The 16,842-nt window shown below is 37.9% G+C and overlaps 1 protein-coding gene across 1 annotated transcript in view; it reads right to left on the bottom strand.

The window, feature by feature from the left end:
- Window positions 1-16,842, bottom strand: part of ADAMTS12 (ADAM metallopeptidase with thrombospondin type 1 motif 12) — a 569,738-nt gene that overhangs the window by 69,684 nt on the left and 483,212 nt on the right. The window contains 1 exon segment of the mRNA XM_043975705.1: window positions 12,222-12,348. Coding sequence (XP_043831640.1) covers window positions 12,222-12,348 — 127 coding nt within the window.

Here is a 16,842-nt window from a genome sequence, read left to right as displayed (position 1 = left end):
TATTCTGCTGGCTCTAGAGGGCATAATTAGGAGCTGAGAGGCAGATGTAGATTTAATATAAGGAAATATATCCTTACAATGAGAGTTTTCCTGAAGTGGCAGCCTCAGGAAACAAGGACTTTCCCCCTCCCTGGAGGTTTTAAAGTCTTGACAGTAGAAGAATCAAGGTAGACACCTAGGCTGCAAGCCTAGGATAGGGATAGGATAGTGGTACCCTCAAGGGTAATTGGGAAGCTTAGAAGGGAGGAGGTTTTGGAGAAAAGATAATGAGTTTAGTTATGTACATATTGAGTTTAAGATGTCTATAGGACATCCAGTTCAAGATGCCTAATAAAAAGTTAGATTGGAAGTCATCTGAGAGATCAGGGTTGGATAAGTGAATCTTAGAATCATCAGAGATGATCACTGAATTTATGGGAGCTGATGAGATCACTAAGACAAAAGGTATAGATGGAGAAGAGAAGAGGGCACAGTACAGAATCCTGTGGGACACCTGAGGTAAGCAGGTATGATCTGGATAAAGATTCTTCAAAGAAGACTGAGAAGGAACAGTCAGATAGGAAGGAAAACTAGGTATAGTAGTGTCATAATAACCTAGAGAGAAGTGTATCAAAGAGAAGAGAATCATTGACTGTCAGAAAGGTCAAGAAGGTGAGGAGTAATAAAACTCCATTAGATTTGGCCATAAGAGATGATTAGTAACTTTGGAGTTTCAAATACCAGACTGTAGGGAATCAAGGACAGAGTAAAAGGCATCTATTGTAGATGGTCTTCTCAAGGAGTTTAACCATGAAAGGGAAGATATATATGAACTAACAACTCCCACGAACATCATAGCCAAATTTCAAAACTTGCAGATCAAAGAAAAGGTATTGCAAGCAACCAAAAAGAAACAATTCACATACCGTGGAACTACCATCAGAATTACACAGAATTTGGCAGCTTTCACATTAAAGAATCACAGGGTTTGGAATATAATATACCAGAAGGCAAAGGAGTTAGGTTTACAACCAAAAATTATACACCCAGCAAAATTGAATATAATCTTTCAGGGGAAAAAATGGACATTTAACAAATTGGAGGAATTTAAAAACATTTTTGATTAAAAGCCCAGAGTTGAATGGGAAATTTGACTTCCAAATACAAGGTTCAAGTGAAACATAAAAAGGTAAAAAAGAAACAAGAAAGAAAAATTGTAAGAAATTTAATAAGGTTACAATATTTCTGGTTCTGTATGATAAAATAATATTTGTAATTCTCAAGCGAGGACTTTTTGAGGATGGGAGAGATATGGGTATGCTTGTAGGAAGTAGGGAAGTAGCCATGAGTACGTACCTGAGGTCATATTTGAAGTCTGGTCTTTCTGACTTCAGGTTCAGTGTTCTACTTACTCACTGAACCACCAAACTGCCTCATCCTCAGTCTAGTGTGTGTTTGTTTTTCCTATATGATCAAGATGCCATCAATGGGATAGTTAATTCTTATTTATTCAAGAGATCATCATACATGCTGACAGTCTTCCCTTCTTTTCTCTATGTTCTGTTTACTGTCCCTAAAAGTGCACACTGAGACTTTCACTGAGATATGGGCATGTAGAAAATCATAGGTCATATAAAGCTAGAAGAGACTTAGAGATTGATTGTAAGGTAATCCATCTAGAGGTTCTCTGGCTGTCCCCCATGCCTTGAAAGCACTCCCCCCTCTGCTTTGACTACTTACTTGCCTGGATTCATTTAAGTCCTAACTAAAATTCCACCTTTTACAGGAAGCTTTCCTCAACCCCTGTTAATCTTAGCACTTTTCTTCTTTTGAATTATTTCCCTATTTATCTGTATAGTTTGCTTTTTATATAATTGTTTGCATAATGTCTCCTCCATTAGGTTGTAAGCTCCTTGAGGGTAGGGCTATCTTTTGCCTCTTTTTGTATCTCCAGAACTTAGCAACGGTGCCTGGGACCCAGCAGGCACTTAATAAAAGTTTATCCAGTTGAATTGAATTGAGTTCAAAGACATCTCAGCGGTCATTTAGTCCAACCTCATCATTTTATAGATGAGGGAATGGAGGTCTAGGAAGGTTAAAAGTCTTGCTCATAGTCAGAGTTCAAATCCTGCCTTAGCTAATTATATTAGCTGTGAAACTCTGGGCAAGTGTCATATTTTTTAGCCTTGCTGTCCTTATCTGTAAAATGGGGATTATAATTATAATTGTAGAATTGTTGTGAGAATCAACTGAAATAACATAAGTAAAGTACTTTATACATCTTAAAGTACAATGTTAATGCTAGCTATCATTAGCATTATTATTTATTATTTGCTGAGATGTTTTAGGACTTCACTACAATTTAAGATGTTGGTCAAAATTTACAGGGATAAACAAGCAATGCCTCCAAAAGGAGTCGTTTTTCAAGCCATGGCTCTTTGAAGAAATTCTGTTATGGTGGGGGGGGGGAGGGAAGGGGGTATAAAATTTCTCAGCAAATGAGACCACTTGCTTTTCTTTCAGTGTTGGAAAATCTGGGTGCCACACACTGACAAAAATTAATATTTGGAACTGCGTGAAAGTAAAACCAAACTAATGTCTCCTTTACTAATTTAATTACTTTGTTCTACCTTCGACATTTTCCCAGGAGTCTAAGCACACTGCTGAATATAGGAAATGTCATTCCGGCAGGTCCTTAATCTGGGCTGACTGAAGGCCTGACTTATCTAATTACTCTCTGCTGGGCCTTCAGCTGTGTCCGTGAGAAGCGATAATGGACCTCCTTGTTTTCCATTCCTGGTATCTCCTCCAAGCTGTGATGGACACTTTGCATATGCTTGTCACTAGCTTAAAGATGAAAAATTATCCCCTTTCCTTGCACCTTGAGATCTTTCTGACAGGGATAAGGAGAAAAGGAGTGGCTTTCCTGTTGCTTGCTGCCTGCCATCAATCTCATTCCTTCTGCCTCCCACTTCACTCCCACAGCCTCTATTTCAGGAAATTTATGAGTATACCTAAGTATAGGTAAAGTCTTCTGAGTTCCTTTCCATGAAAGGCAATATATCAGGCTTTATCAAGTCGCAGACAGTGTGTGGGGAGGCTAGACTGAGAAACATTTGTAGGAACAAAAACACCCCATGCCCAAGCAGGAAGCTACTTTTGCATCAACATTTGTTTGTATCTAATCCTTGACTGTATTACCAAAGTCACAGACGGTGCCTTGGGAGGCTTGAGAAAAGTCTAATGGTGCCCTTGGAGAATGGGATGATGAACTGATTGGGGGCTACAAGTGGGCCACTGTTGAAATCATATAACATAAATTTGTAGTGGACCCGTTCATGATTTTGCGATATTCTCCAACTTGATTTAGTAGTATGTGAATAGAAGTGAAGACAGAAAATAATGGGAATAATCCAGGGTTGAAGCTTAGCAAGGCATGGCTAGTGATAGGATAAAGGGACAAAAGACTTGAAGGAAAGAAGGGAGGAATAACCATTTATATAGAACCTACTGTGTGCCAGGTGCTGTGCTAAGAACTTTATAATAACTGTTATTATATTATTATATTTTCACAATGACTTATTCTCCCCATTTGACAATTGAAGAAATTGAGGCAAACAGAAGATATGTGACTCACCCAGGGTCATGGAACCAGTATGTGCCTGAGATCATATTTGAACTTAGGTCTTTCTGACCACAGATGTAGTGCTCTATCCACTGTACCAACTAGGTGAGTAGAGCAGTTATTGTTGGTCCTTCATTTTTGAAGAGGACCAATGACATCATGGGTGATATCTTGACTTTCTCATGAATTGGATTTAAGTTAGGCAAAGTTGCACAAAGTTGTCAGCCTCTCTCTTCCAGAGTAATCCAAATCCAGTAGCAAGACAAAAGTCAAGACAGCTGGAAACAACTCAGGATGTAGTGGATGACCCCATGTCTTTTTTTGGGGGGGGGGGCGGGGAGGGCAATGAGGGTTGACTTGCCCAGGCTCACACAGTTAAGTGTCACAGTAAGTGTCAAGTGTCTGAGGCCGGATTTGAACTCAGGTTCTCCTGAATCTAGGGCTGCTGCACCACCTAGCTGCCTAATCCACAGTGTTTGCTTCAGCCACCTTCATGGTCAATGGAACAAATTATTCTCAAATGAATGAATGAATGAATGAATGAAGAATTAAAGAATTAAATAAATAATTAAATAAATAAATGCTTTACAGATATCATCCCTTCATATTCAATTTCTTATCTACTTATTCTGCCAGGAAAAGTTTTCACATGTTTGGGGTAGATATCCCAAAGCCTGTTGATTACCCTCAACATGGTTGCTGAGACAGGTTTACCAGGGTGTGACTGCTACAAATGCTACCCCTTCTTGGAGCCACAGGGGAAAATTGGGTGAGAGGTGGATGAGCAGTCCTGAAAAACAGTGTTCAAGAAAGATGAGCATCTCTGCTGTGATAGAGTGATACATAATTTGAGTGTAGAGGATAGTATAAAATTGAATGGGTTTAATAAGGGTTAGAGCTAGGGAAGGGAGGAAAACCTAGCTAGAAGAGTGGTAAGAACCGAGAGGTCATTGTGAGAATGAAAAACAGGGCTAGGGGTCATTAGTCAGAGGTCCAGATAGCATAATAAAAGATTATGATCAGAATTTCCAAAAGCATTTCAGAGTTCACAACCACAGAAGTGAAACATGTGGGTGATGACATTAAAAGTATGATTAACTCTGTTGTATGTACTCAAAGTGGAATGGGGGAGAAGGTCATGGGAAAAGAGTCAATTGGGAAGTTAGGGTGCTTGAGGGAATATCATTATGCATGTTATAAAAGAAGTGGCTATAGTTATTAACTTATACTAATATGTTATGAAACATATAGGGCAAGAAAAAAGACATAGTGATGTACTGAATAGAGAGCTGACCTTGGCATCTGGAAGACTGGAGTTCAGTTTCTGCTTCTGATACACATTAGTTACCATGGACAAGTTGTTTAACCCCTAAGTGACCCAAAGCAACTGCTTATGTAGAATAGATAAGAAATTCCCTATAATGATGAAATTACAAATCCACGGGAAATAAAAACAACAACATCATACAAATATGTTAATATAATCAACATAACTTAGAGAGGTAGTAGCAAGGCAGCTAGGTGGCACCATAGTCCATTAGAGTGCTAGTCTTCCTGAGTTCAAATGTGGCTTGAGATCGTTACTAGCTGTGTGACCATGGGCAAGTCACTTAACCTTGTTTGCCTCAGTTTCCTCATCTATAAAATGATCTGGAAAAGGAAATGGAAAACCACTCAAGTATCTTTGCCAAGAAAATTCCATATGGTGTTATGAAGAGTTGGACATGACTGAAACGACTGAAAAGCATGATATAGTAGATAGAGTTCTGGCCTTTGAGCCAGGAAAACCTGGGTTCAAATTCTGTGTTGGACTTTTAACAGCCATGTCATCTTGGGTTTGGCATTTAATCCTTTTAAGTCTCAGTTTCTTTACTGATACAGTGGTGATAACAATAACATCTATCCTCACCAGGTTGTTATGAAGATTAAATATGATCATGTATTTAAAATTCTTTGTAAGCCTTAACATGTTACAGAAATGTTCATTATTATAATGATGATCATTTTCCACCTTTTTTTTTTGGCAAGGCAATGAGGGGTTAAGTGACTTGCCCAGGGTCACAAAGCTATTAAGTGTCAAGTGTCTGGGGCCAGATTTGAACTCAGGTACTACTGAATTCAGGGCCAGTGCTTTATCCACTGCGCCATCTAGCTGCCCCCCGATTATCATTTTCAAATAAATCATTTTCTCATTTTTCAGGCTTTTCTCAGTTGTCCTTTAGTGTAGAATGTTCAGCACTATTGAATCTCTCTTCCTGGGTCTCTAAAGATGATGATCTTTTATACCACTGCCCTGGCCTCATCCTTTATCTCTACACTCACATGGCTACCAAACTAATTCCATTCCTTATCATTTATCTCCTAGAATATTGTAAAAGATTCTGAACCAGTTTCTCTGCTTCCACTAGCTCTCCTTTCTCCAATCCATCTTTGACACAGCTGCTATATCTATCTTCATTTCAATTCATTGGCCACATCACTCCCCACTCAAAATTTATCAGTGAATCTCTATTGCCTATAGGGAAAACTCCCACAAACCTTAGCCTGACATTTAAGACTTGCTCCAATCTTGCTCCAAGAAAACCTTCTTAGAGATATTTCCATCACTCACTTTCACTCACAATGTTTCATCCTAACTGAACTATTACCTTTTGCCCAATCTTGTTCTCTGCCCTCTTTTTTTCCAACCCCAGAGGCTTATTCAATGCAATTTTCTTCCATTTTACACAACAAAATGTAAGCACCATGTTGTTTTAAATTCTGCAGAGACACAAAACTCAAAACAGGGTTTTTCATGTATAGACTGTTGTGCATTCTTCCAGACTGTGAGATGCACAAAACACATTCCTTCCAAATCTGTGCTTCTCTTTCTTCAAGGAAGCCCCAGGAGCCACATCCCCCCATGAAACCTTCCCCAAGCCTCTCACCTTACCTCCTCCCTGCCCCCCATACTTTAGCTAGAAGCATTTTTTACCTTCTCAAATGTTCTCAGACATTTTGTCTGGGTCTCTCCTTGGCCTTGATCACATTCTACTTTTTATCACACTTACTGGAGTATTTGTCATACTCCCCAACTGGATGGCAAGCTCTTTCACCATGGGAGCTACAACAATTTTCTTCTTGGTTATATCCCTAGCATTCTAGCACAGTCTTGTATGTAGTAGGCACTTATTAAATATTTGTCTATTTACACTGAATTAATATGCAGCCTGATTCACACAGCTTATTTTCTCATTGGCTTTTCTTGCTGTGAACTTTTTAGTACATATGAATCTGGGCTCTTCATGATTTGAATCCACCCCTGGCTTTCCGAGTTTTAATAGGTGAGCGTTTGCCTTATCTCGCCTGGGACTGGGCTTCCAACCCCCCACTTCTCAACCACCTTCACACCATGAAGTCCTCATGTAGATACCTCCCCACACTACCTGAAATGAGTTTCTCTTTCAGATTGACAGACACCAATAAAATCAAGAAATACATCTGGATAGAATTAAATGAGACCACAACTCAGCCAGAGTCCACGTGAAGCTCAAACAAATATCTGAATTTAGTTCTTTTGGTGGGTGTCATGGGATCCCAAATCCCATGTTTAACTAAATTTGACCTATACCTCAAGACATAAAAAAATCCCCAAGCATGCTTTATTAATGTTGGAAGCTCAACAAACACCATTTAGATGCATAAACAACCTCCAATAAATCATGAGTTTATCAGTTAAATAAATAAATAAGTCTTCAGGCTAAGGAGAGACCTGTTCAATCAAGCAAACTCTACTAATTTGGTGATCTTTGATAGTTATTCATACATTTATTTGGTCAGCTATAAACATGATTATCTGCTAACCAAGGGGGAAAAACACCCAGGTATTTTGGTGTTGTGCAGGGGTGGAGGTGGGTTTCCAGGGAGCCCAATTCCAATTTAGGACCTATTAGCTTTACCATTATAATTACCAGAGCTTCCTTTCTCCTTATAAGGGGCAGAAAAATGGGTCCATTTCAAAAGATGGATCTGATTTTAAATGGGACATCTGCATGCTTAATTGTAGAGCACAGTTCCATGGGAAAAATTTCATTTCCTTGTTCTCAAGATGCTCTGACAACAAGGAACTAGAGAGGCATGTAGAAAGAACAAAATTCCTCCCAAATCCCTGGGTTCATCAGCTTATACTCCAATCCACTGCTTTGGAAGTTTCATGACAAGACAGTGATAGAGCAGTGGATCCAGAGTCAGGAAAACTTGGGTTCAAATACTGCCTTAGACAATTACTAGCTGAATGATCCCAGGCAACTTACTTAACCTCTCTGGGCATAAATTCCTGATCTTTAAGAAGCAGGAGATCAGAATACATGCCCTTTAAAGTCTTTGAAACTCCAGATCTATGTTCCTACGTACTGGAAAGAGCACAGACCTGGGATGCAGAAGAACTGCACTTTCCACTTTTGTATTGCTCTTAAAAAATAAACAATCCATTAGAAAGCTTCATGATTTCTTATGCAATCTTCTCACTAAAGGTTTGTGTTGATTGCTGTTAAGTTCACAAGAAAAAAGGTTTAATTATTATTTAAAATGGAAAGCCTAAAAATAAATGAATTTTGAAAAAAAGGTGATGCTCATTTTTCAGGCACCAATGGTAGAGAGCAGATTGGTTATTCATTGAAAATGAGCCACAGATTTTTCTATGGCAGGATGGTCATCCTAAAGCAGAGAGTGTACTTTTTTCTTTTTTATTGGTCATCTCTTCATATACATATTCTTTCTTGTAAACTCTTGAGGATTTGAACTGCATCTAACATTTATGTCCTCAGCCACAGACAGAGTGCCTTGCCCAAAGCAGGAATTCAACAAATGTTTACTTATGAAGATACTGTTGCTAATGACAGAGATGCAAAGTAAACACTGAATTTAAGAGTCAGAGAGCACAGTTTTGAATCTTAATTCTACCTATATAAAAACTGTTTGGCTTTGCAAAAATTATCCAATCTCTATGGGCCTCAGTTTCCTCATCTGTAAAATTAGGGAATTGGACTAAATTATATTCAAAGCATATCTGATTTTAATTCCTATGATGCTATAACTGATCTTAAATTCAACCCAATGCAAGAAATTTGTTTCAATGATCAGACACAAACATTTGAAAAAACAATTTGTTAAATGTCTACTGTATACTGAACACTGTGCTAAGTACTAAGAGCAAAAATATTTAGGTAAGACAAAGACCCTACCTTTGGGGATCTTAGAGTTTGAAGAGATAACATATGTAAAAGTACTCACAAACTTTAAAGCACTTTTATAAATATTAGCTATTTTTCTAATTTAATCTAACTGGGGAGGCAGGGCAATGAGGGTTAAGTGATATGCCCAGGGTCACACAGCTAGTAAGTATCAAGTGTCTGGGGCTGGATTTGAACTCAGGTCCTCCTGAATGGGCCGGTGCTTTATCCACTGCACCACCTAGCTGCCCCTGCTATTTTTTCTAATAAAGGGACATGACACATACAGAAATTAATACATGTAATAACACAAATTAATACATGTAAGTTCCTAAGAGAGATACAAAAAAGGGCTATGTGAGATCTGTAGGCTTTACTTTGATTTCTGGAAAAAATCCTAGATTACAGTATTAAAAGGATGGCTTGTGGGCATTTAGAAAGGGAAGCAGCGATCACTAAAAGCCAGTGTGATTTCTTCAAGAACAGATCATTTAGACTAATCTCATTTCTTTTTTTGATAGGGTAACTAGACTGGTAGATCAGTGTAATACTATACTATATTGTATTTAAATTTCATCAAAGCATCTGACAGTCTTTTGTGCTGGTTGACAAGATGGAGAAGATGGAAGTTGGATAACAGTATAGTTAAGTGCATTTGGAATTGTTTGAATGAATGAACTTAAAGACTAAATCATTATTCTGCTAATGTCATTTTGGAAGGAAGTCACTAGTGGATTATTTCTAGGGCCCTGAGTTATTTAACATTTTTGTCAATAATTTGGGTAATGGAATAAATGAAATGCTTCTCAAATATATAATGACACATAGCTGGGAGGGATAGCCAATGGCTTGGATAACAAAGTTAGGATCTAGAACATGAGGGTTGGTTTAAGTGGCAAGAGTGTTGGCATGGTCTTCCAGCACCAAACAAATTCAACAAATAAATTTTAATACATGATCAGACATGGGCATTAAGTGCCTTGAGCATAATGGACATTAATAAAAGTTCATTGAATTTGTTCAATGGAGAACACGGAACCAAATGAAGAAAGATAAAATTTAATAGGCATTGGGGCAGCTAGGTGGTGCAGTGGATAGAGCACCAGCCCTGGACTCAGGAGGACCTGAGTTCAAATCCAACCTCAGACACTTGACACTTACTAGCTGTGTGACCCTGGGCAAGTCACTTAACCCCAATTGCCTCACAAACAAAATTAATAGGCATACATATAAAGTTCTCCACAGTATAGAATAATACCATAAACATAAAGTATAAAAAACTAAATTCATAAATTACAAGTCTGGGGAGGCATAGCCATATGGGAAAGATAATGTGGTTTCAGTGAACTGTAGGTTCCACATGAACTAAATGCAACATGGCAGCCCCTGAAACTAAATCTAGGTTTTATGAAGGGAAATCTAGGTTGCACAAAGAGAGTTATTCTATTGACTCTGCCTTTTTGAGGTGACATCCTGAGTACTGTGTTCAGTTCTAAAGAAAAGATCGAACATGCCCAGAAAAGTGAGACCAGGATGGTGAGAAGAGGAGAGACTAAGCATTAAAAACACTGATTGAATCAGGAAAAGATAAGTCTTTCATGTGTAAGATGGATTCGATTTATTCTTCCTCAGCAGGCAAAACTAGGAGAAATGAATAGAAGTTGTAGAGAGGCAGATTTAGGCTTGATGCAGGGAGAAAATTCCTAGCAATTTGTTCTGTCCTAAAGAGGAATGGGCTGCCTTGGGTTGGAGGCCAGCAAATGTTGAGTGTCCTCTTGTCAGCAGTTATCACAGAAGGGATCATATGGTCACATATAGATTGGATCAGAAAGTCTTTGAGATCCTTTCCAAAAGACCTATATGAACTGATGCAAAGCAGAACCAGAACCGTGTACACGATAACAATATTGTTCAATGAACAACTGTGAGTGAATTAATTTTCAGCAATACAACAATCCAAGACAATTCCAAAGAACTTATGATGAACAATGCTATCCACCTTCACAGAAAGAATTGATGGAATCTGAATGCAGATCAAAGTGCATATGTGTGTGTATTTCCTTATATATTTCTTTCTTTTTCTTTTTTATAAGTTTGTATTTTCTTTTATAACATGATTAATACATATATATGCTTTATATGATTGAATATGCATAATCTCTATCAAATTCCCTGCTTTCTCAATGTGGGAGAAGGGGGAAGAGAATTTGGAACTCATATTTAAAAAAACAGGGGCAGCTATGTGGCGCAGTGGATAGAGCACCTGGCCTGAATTCAGAAGGACCTGAGTTCAAATCCGGCCTCAGATACTTAACACTTACTAGCTGTGTGACCCTGGGCAAGTCACTTAACCCCAATTGCCTCACAAAAAAACCCAAAACAAAACAAAAAACAAATGTTAATATCTGTTTCACATGTAATTGGAAAAAAAATAAAATATATTAACAAAGAGAGATCCCTTTCAAGATTTAAATTGTATTACTGGGGTTTAAAATCTCAGATTTTCTACTTAATATTTATAAAACTTGGAGTAAGCCATCTAACCTCATTAGACCTCTGACTCCTTATCAATGAAGGTTTGGACTAAATGGTATCTAAAGTGGCATCCAGCTTCACATTGTGTGATCCCATGGATGTACTAAGGACAAAGGAAAGATGTAAAACACTTTCAGAAAATTAGAGAGAGATCATTCTCCTTAATCTTAAGTTTTTTGTTGTTTTTTTTTTTTTTTTTGGTGAGGCAATTGGGGTTAAGTGACTTGCCCAGGGTCACACAGCTAGTAAGTGTTAAGCGTCTGAGGTCGGATTTGAACTCAAGTACACATGACACCAGGGCCGGTGCTCTATCCACTGCGCCACCTAGCTGCCCCGAGAGAGATCATTCTCAACCAAGGGAATCAGAGAAATCTTCACAAAGAAATAATACCTAAAGCAGCCCCAAAGATTTGAATACTTCTGTTAAGTAGCTTTCAAGAAATCTGCAAGGTTTTGCCCACCACATTACTTTTTTTTTTTTTAATTTTGTGGGGCAATGGGGGTTAAGTGACTTGCCCAAGGTCACACAGCTAGTAAGTGTCAAGTGTCTGAGGCCGGATTTGAACTCAGGTACTCCTGAATCCAGGGCTGGTGCTTCATCCACTGCGCCATCTAGCTGCCCCCCACCACATTACTTTTTGATTCATACTTACCAAATAATTAAACCCAGACCACAGTCATATTCTATTCCACAAACATATTCCACTCCCCAGCGAGAAATTGCGTTCTATTGTATGTTGCAGAAACTGATACTATAACCATGGAAACCCCTCATTCCTACTGTGCTTTGCTTCCTGGACAATGGGTTCTTGTGAGCTGAGACACAACCCTGAACAGACACAAACCACCTCTTAGGTCTTATTCAATGTTACCTGGGTGGACAATCTCTTTCATAGCATTTCTTTTGCCTCCCATTAGGCTGGGTTTCAGGGTCACAGAAGGTAGCTCTGACTATGCCTTTCCCCTTCTTCATACAGCGGGCAGTCTGGCGGCGAATACCTAAGAAACAGGCAGAATGATTCCCACATATCAAAAATTGCATGAAATCCAGGACATTTCTATTCAATATCTAGTAAGTAAACATGGACATTGCAGGCTGCCATGCTGGTAGCATTGATGGAAAAGTACTTGTTCTCAAACCACAAGGGTGTGTAAACCTTTACAACAGGGATAACAGAAAATATTTTTTTATTTCTGACCCTGATGATGGAGCCAACATGCTGAGTTGGTCTCCAGGGGTATAACTATAGTTTATCTCAGATAAATTAGTTGCATAAATACATACCAGATAACACTTCTGGAAAAAAACAAACAGAATTTGGATGGAAAAAGAGAAATATTATTCCCAGCCACATGTTCCAATAAAGTGGCTACCAGCAAAGGAAATGAAATGCAGAATCTCATACAGGTTCTAAAAAATTTTGGTCCTGGCTGTGAATATTTAGATGAATATTTAAATCAACAAAAATATTCATTAAGCAAGTAAAACAAGAAAAGGTCTTGTCCTATAAGCCATGGGGGATACAAAGAGGAATAAAAATATACTTCTTAAGTTTTATCAAGGAATTGATCTCTCTCATTCCATGATGGTACCCCCACCAAGTTAGTTCTCCTTCCCTCCTCAAACTACCTGGAATTTACCTATGTACATGTTGATTACATGCCCCACACATCAATAGACTGTAAGCTCCTTGAAGGGAGTTTGTTTCTTTTTTTAGTCTGTGTCCTGAATGTCTAGCATGGTATCTGGATAAAGGAGGCATTTCATAAGTTCTTGGTAAATTAAATCAGACTAGGAAGATTTTAGAGTTTTAGTGCACTACAAGTTCAAAATGAGTTAGCTATGTGATACCTTAGCCAGAAAAAAAAGAAAAAGTAAATTCAATCTTAGACTATTTTATAAGGGGACAGCTCAGCTCCCAAAGAAAAATAAGATCACAGAGTCATTCAATGATTTTTTTTCTAATTGACTGCATCATTTCTCATTGCATTGTGTTGATTTTATTAAAGTATTTTTTTCAATTTCAAGTAAATTAAATCAGTTGTTTTTACCATTTTTGTGTTCACTGCTTCCTCTTATTTGGCAAAGAAATCTCTGATTAACCAATGCTGCAAAAGATACCTGAACTTGTTCTCTTCTAATTATTATTATTTTTTTGGGTAGGACCATTAGTATTCAGGTTGTATATCCATTTGAGTTTTTTATGGCATATGGTATAACATGCTGATTTAAACCTAATTTCTGCTAAACTGCTTTCCAGTTTTCCTATCAGTCCTTATTGAACAGGGAATTCATTCTCAATAATTTATTTGTTTGTTTGTTTTTGTAGGGCAATGAGGGTAAAGTGACTTGCTCAGGGTCACACAGCTAGTGTCAAGTATCTGAGGCCAGATTTGAACTCAGGTCCTCCTGAATCCTGGACCGGCATTTTATCCACTGCACCACCTAGCTGTCCCCAGCCCCCACATTTTCAATAATTTATGTTCTTGGATTTGTTGAGTTCTTGAATTCAATTACTTCTTTTTTTACTTTTCTATTCTGTTTAACTGATCAACTTTTCTATTTCTTAACCAGTATCAAATGTATACTCAATTTCTCTCTCATTCATTTAAGAGAAATACTGTATGAGGCTGAATAATTCTATCTCATGATTAAAGAGATTTGGATCAAATATATTTTCAAATAAGAACCTGTATTCTCAATCAAGGAAATGTTTATTTTATTTTATTTTATTTTTAGGGCAATGACGGTTAAGTGACTTGTCCAGGATCACACAGCTAGTAAGGGTCAAGTGTTTGAGGCCAGATTTGAACTCAGCTCCTTCTGAATCCAAGGATGGTGCTTTATCCACTCAAAGAGATGTTTAAACCAATGACTGGATCCAAAACTCAGGGACTGAAAAAAGGTTACAGCTACAGTGCACAAGCCTTTTATATGTCCAGTTGGTCCTAGGGACTTCATTTTAATCAGTAATTTGTCCTCACTGACTCTAAATAAAGCAAACCTAGTTTAATGTAAATAGCTCAAAGTGTAAGTTTCAATGTTTTAAAAGACCTGTTTACCCTGTTCCTTGACTCTCTTAAATGAGTTTAAGGGTGTCATTTTTGTTCCTTTAGTAGAATAGAAGATGGCTGGTTGAATCCCTCCTTTTCACATTGTAATTTTGGCTCATAGATTAATGATTAAAACTTTTTCAGTTTGTGAATTTTTAATGAATTAACTGACCCCTTATTTTAGCTTTGTTCTCTCCCTCAAAGGGATATTCCCTCTGATATCACTTAGGATAGTGTACTAACTGATGAATTATAGTACATATAAGTTGTTTCTTTATTTGAAATTGAGATAGTTTATAAGGAAAAGAAATTATTACCAAAGGACTGACTAGGAAGATTAGGCTAAATCCCCGAAAGGAAGAGAACTTGGCCCTTCCCTCCTTCCCACCTCCTCTATTCGTGTTGTTTTTAGTTATGTTGGTTGTTATATCTCTTTCCTCTTCCAGAGTTAAGCCTCTGAGCACTGCTTGAGTGGGGGAGCGGGGGAGGTGGTGTTTGGAGTGTGTGTGTATGTGGTCATGTCCCCTCTATCCAGATCTCATTCTTGTCTGAATGTAAGTAGTATAGTTATACTATATACTACATATACTATACAGCACATATGCTACATATACTATACACTATATATACACTATACAGTAGTATGTTATTTTTAATTTCAAGAGTGAACTAAGGGAATCATAGGACTGTTGGAAGTATGTATACCAACCTTAATCTCAAGCAGGAATCTCCTTTACAACATTCTCAGCTGGATTGTCACTAAGTCTTACAGTTATTTCCAGTGACCAGAATGGTCTCATAAAGTTACCCATTTTATGAAGGGTAACCTCTATTTGTCAGAAAGTTGGTTCTTATATTGAGATTAAAAATCTACTTTTCCTGTATCTACCATTCATCAATCCTAGTTCAATGTTGTTGGAATTTTGCTTTGAGAACTTTCCATCCTTCATTTTGTTTTTCTACTCTTGGAATTCATGCCTATAATTCCTTTGAACACTTTAGCTCTAGCATCCTAAAATCTCAGAAGCTCCTTCAGAGACAGAGGACATTGCGACCCATTAGTAAGTAGAATACGCTCTTTGAATTATTCTTCCAGCAGTGATGGCAGATTTGTATTTACTCTCTTTCTTACTTGACACCTCTTGTGCTAGCTCTAGGATGATTGATTGGGGTTGAATGTGCAGTCTGTCACCAAGCTATGAAGCAAAGTTCTTTATTTCACATAATGATCTGACCAATATCATCATTAACACTGCTTTAGCTAATTGAACTAAGAAGGCACATTCATAAGGAAAATTCAAAAGGTTTCACACTCTCTCCCTACTCTTCACTTTGTTCTTTTTACTTATTTCCTCTTTCTCCTCATCACTACCATTACAATAACCAGCTATGGAGTGTCTATTAATACAGAAGGCACTGTGCTAGGAATCATGGGTGTTATTAAGAGGTATGAGTTGTGGTCCCTAATTTCAGGGAAGCTTATAATCTAGCAATATTGATGTGGGATGAAATTTTGGGTCGTGAGTTCTCCCAAAAGAATTATAAGACTGAGTGACTCAGTTTCCCAAGTTTTATTGCAATACTTGGGTGACCACAGGGAGAGAACCAGAATAGTGGGAAGGTATAGTGAAAGGAAAGACAATTATATTTATAGTAGGGATAAATTGATTATCAGTCTCATTATAATAATCTCCACCTTGGGGTGGTACAGGGGAGGGCTTATCCTAATTTGGAGTTCCTGGGGTCCTAAGCCAAGCCCCAAAGTAGGTACCTTTTTCAGTGGAGGTGTGTTTTGGGGGTTTACACGTCATAAGGTGAATCTGGGGACAAATTTGGCTTTTTCTGTGCATGTCTCTGATTCCCATGGCTAGTTTCAAAATATCTCCATTTTTCATGAGAATTTCTATAGCCTTTTCATTTCCTTTATTGTTATATGACCTGACCCTTTATGGTCCCGTTATGGGTACTGATTTCCGTGGGTAAGAGAACCTAGCATTTTGACTTGAAAGTTATCCATTAACTGGGGTCTGACTCCCTTTTTGAGCTAACATCTGAGTTAAAGCTTGGGTCTTAGGTTTTCCTGTTAACCCTTTTTTTACCTCCTACATCAATATGAAGTATTATATACTATGGACCCAATTTTATGTTTATTTATAGCTGTGATATGAGTCAGAGGAATATTTACAATGAAAAAAAAAACACCACTTCAGATCCTTGAGATGCTTGAAGTAGTGAAGCATATGGTATGAGGCAGTGTGGAAATACACTGAACTTGGAATCTAGACACGAGTTTGAATCATGCCTCTGATATTATCAGGGTGATCATGGTGAAGACCCTTACTCACTCTGATTTGGGGTGGATAGGATCATAATTGCTACCAGAAGGAGGAAGAGATGTGTAATTCTTGTTCTGATTCTGTTTTCTCTGCCAAAGAGAAA

The sequence above is a fragment of the Dromiciops gliroides genome, chromosome 1 (genome assembly GCF_019393635.1).
Source record: "Dromiciops gliroides isolate mDroGli1 chromosome 1, mDroGli1.pri, whole genome shotgun sequence".
NCBI classification, from domain to species: Eukaryota; Metazoa; Chordata; class Mammalia; order Microbiotheria; family Microbiotheriidae; genus Dromiciops; species Dromiciops gliroides.
Note: the sequence above shows the minus strand (reverse complement) of the source record. Positions and strands in the feature narration are given on the sequence as shown.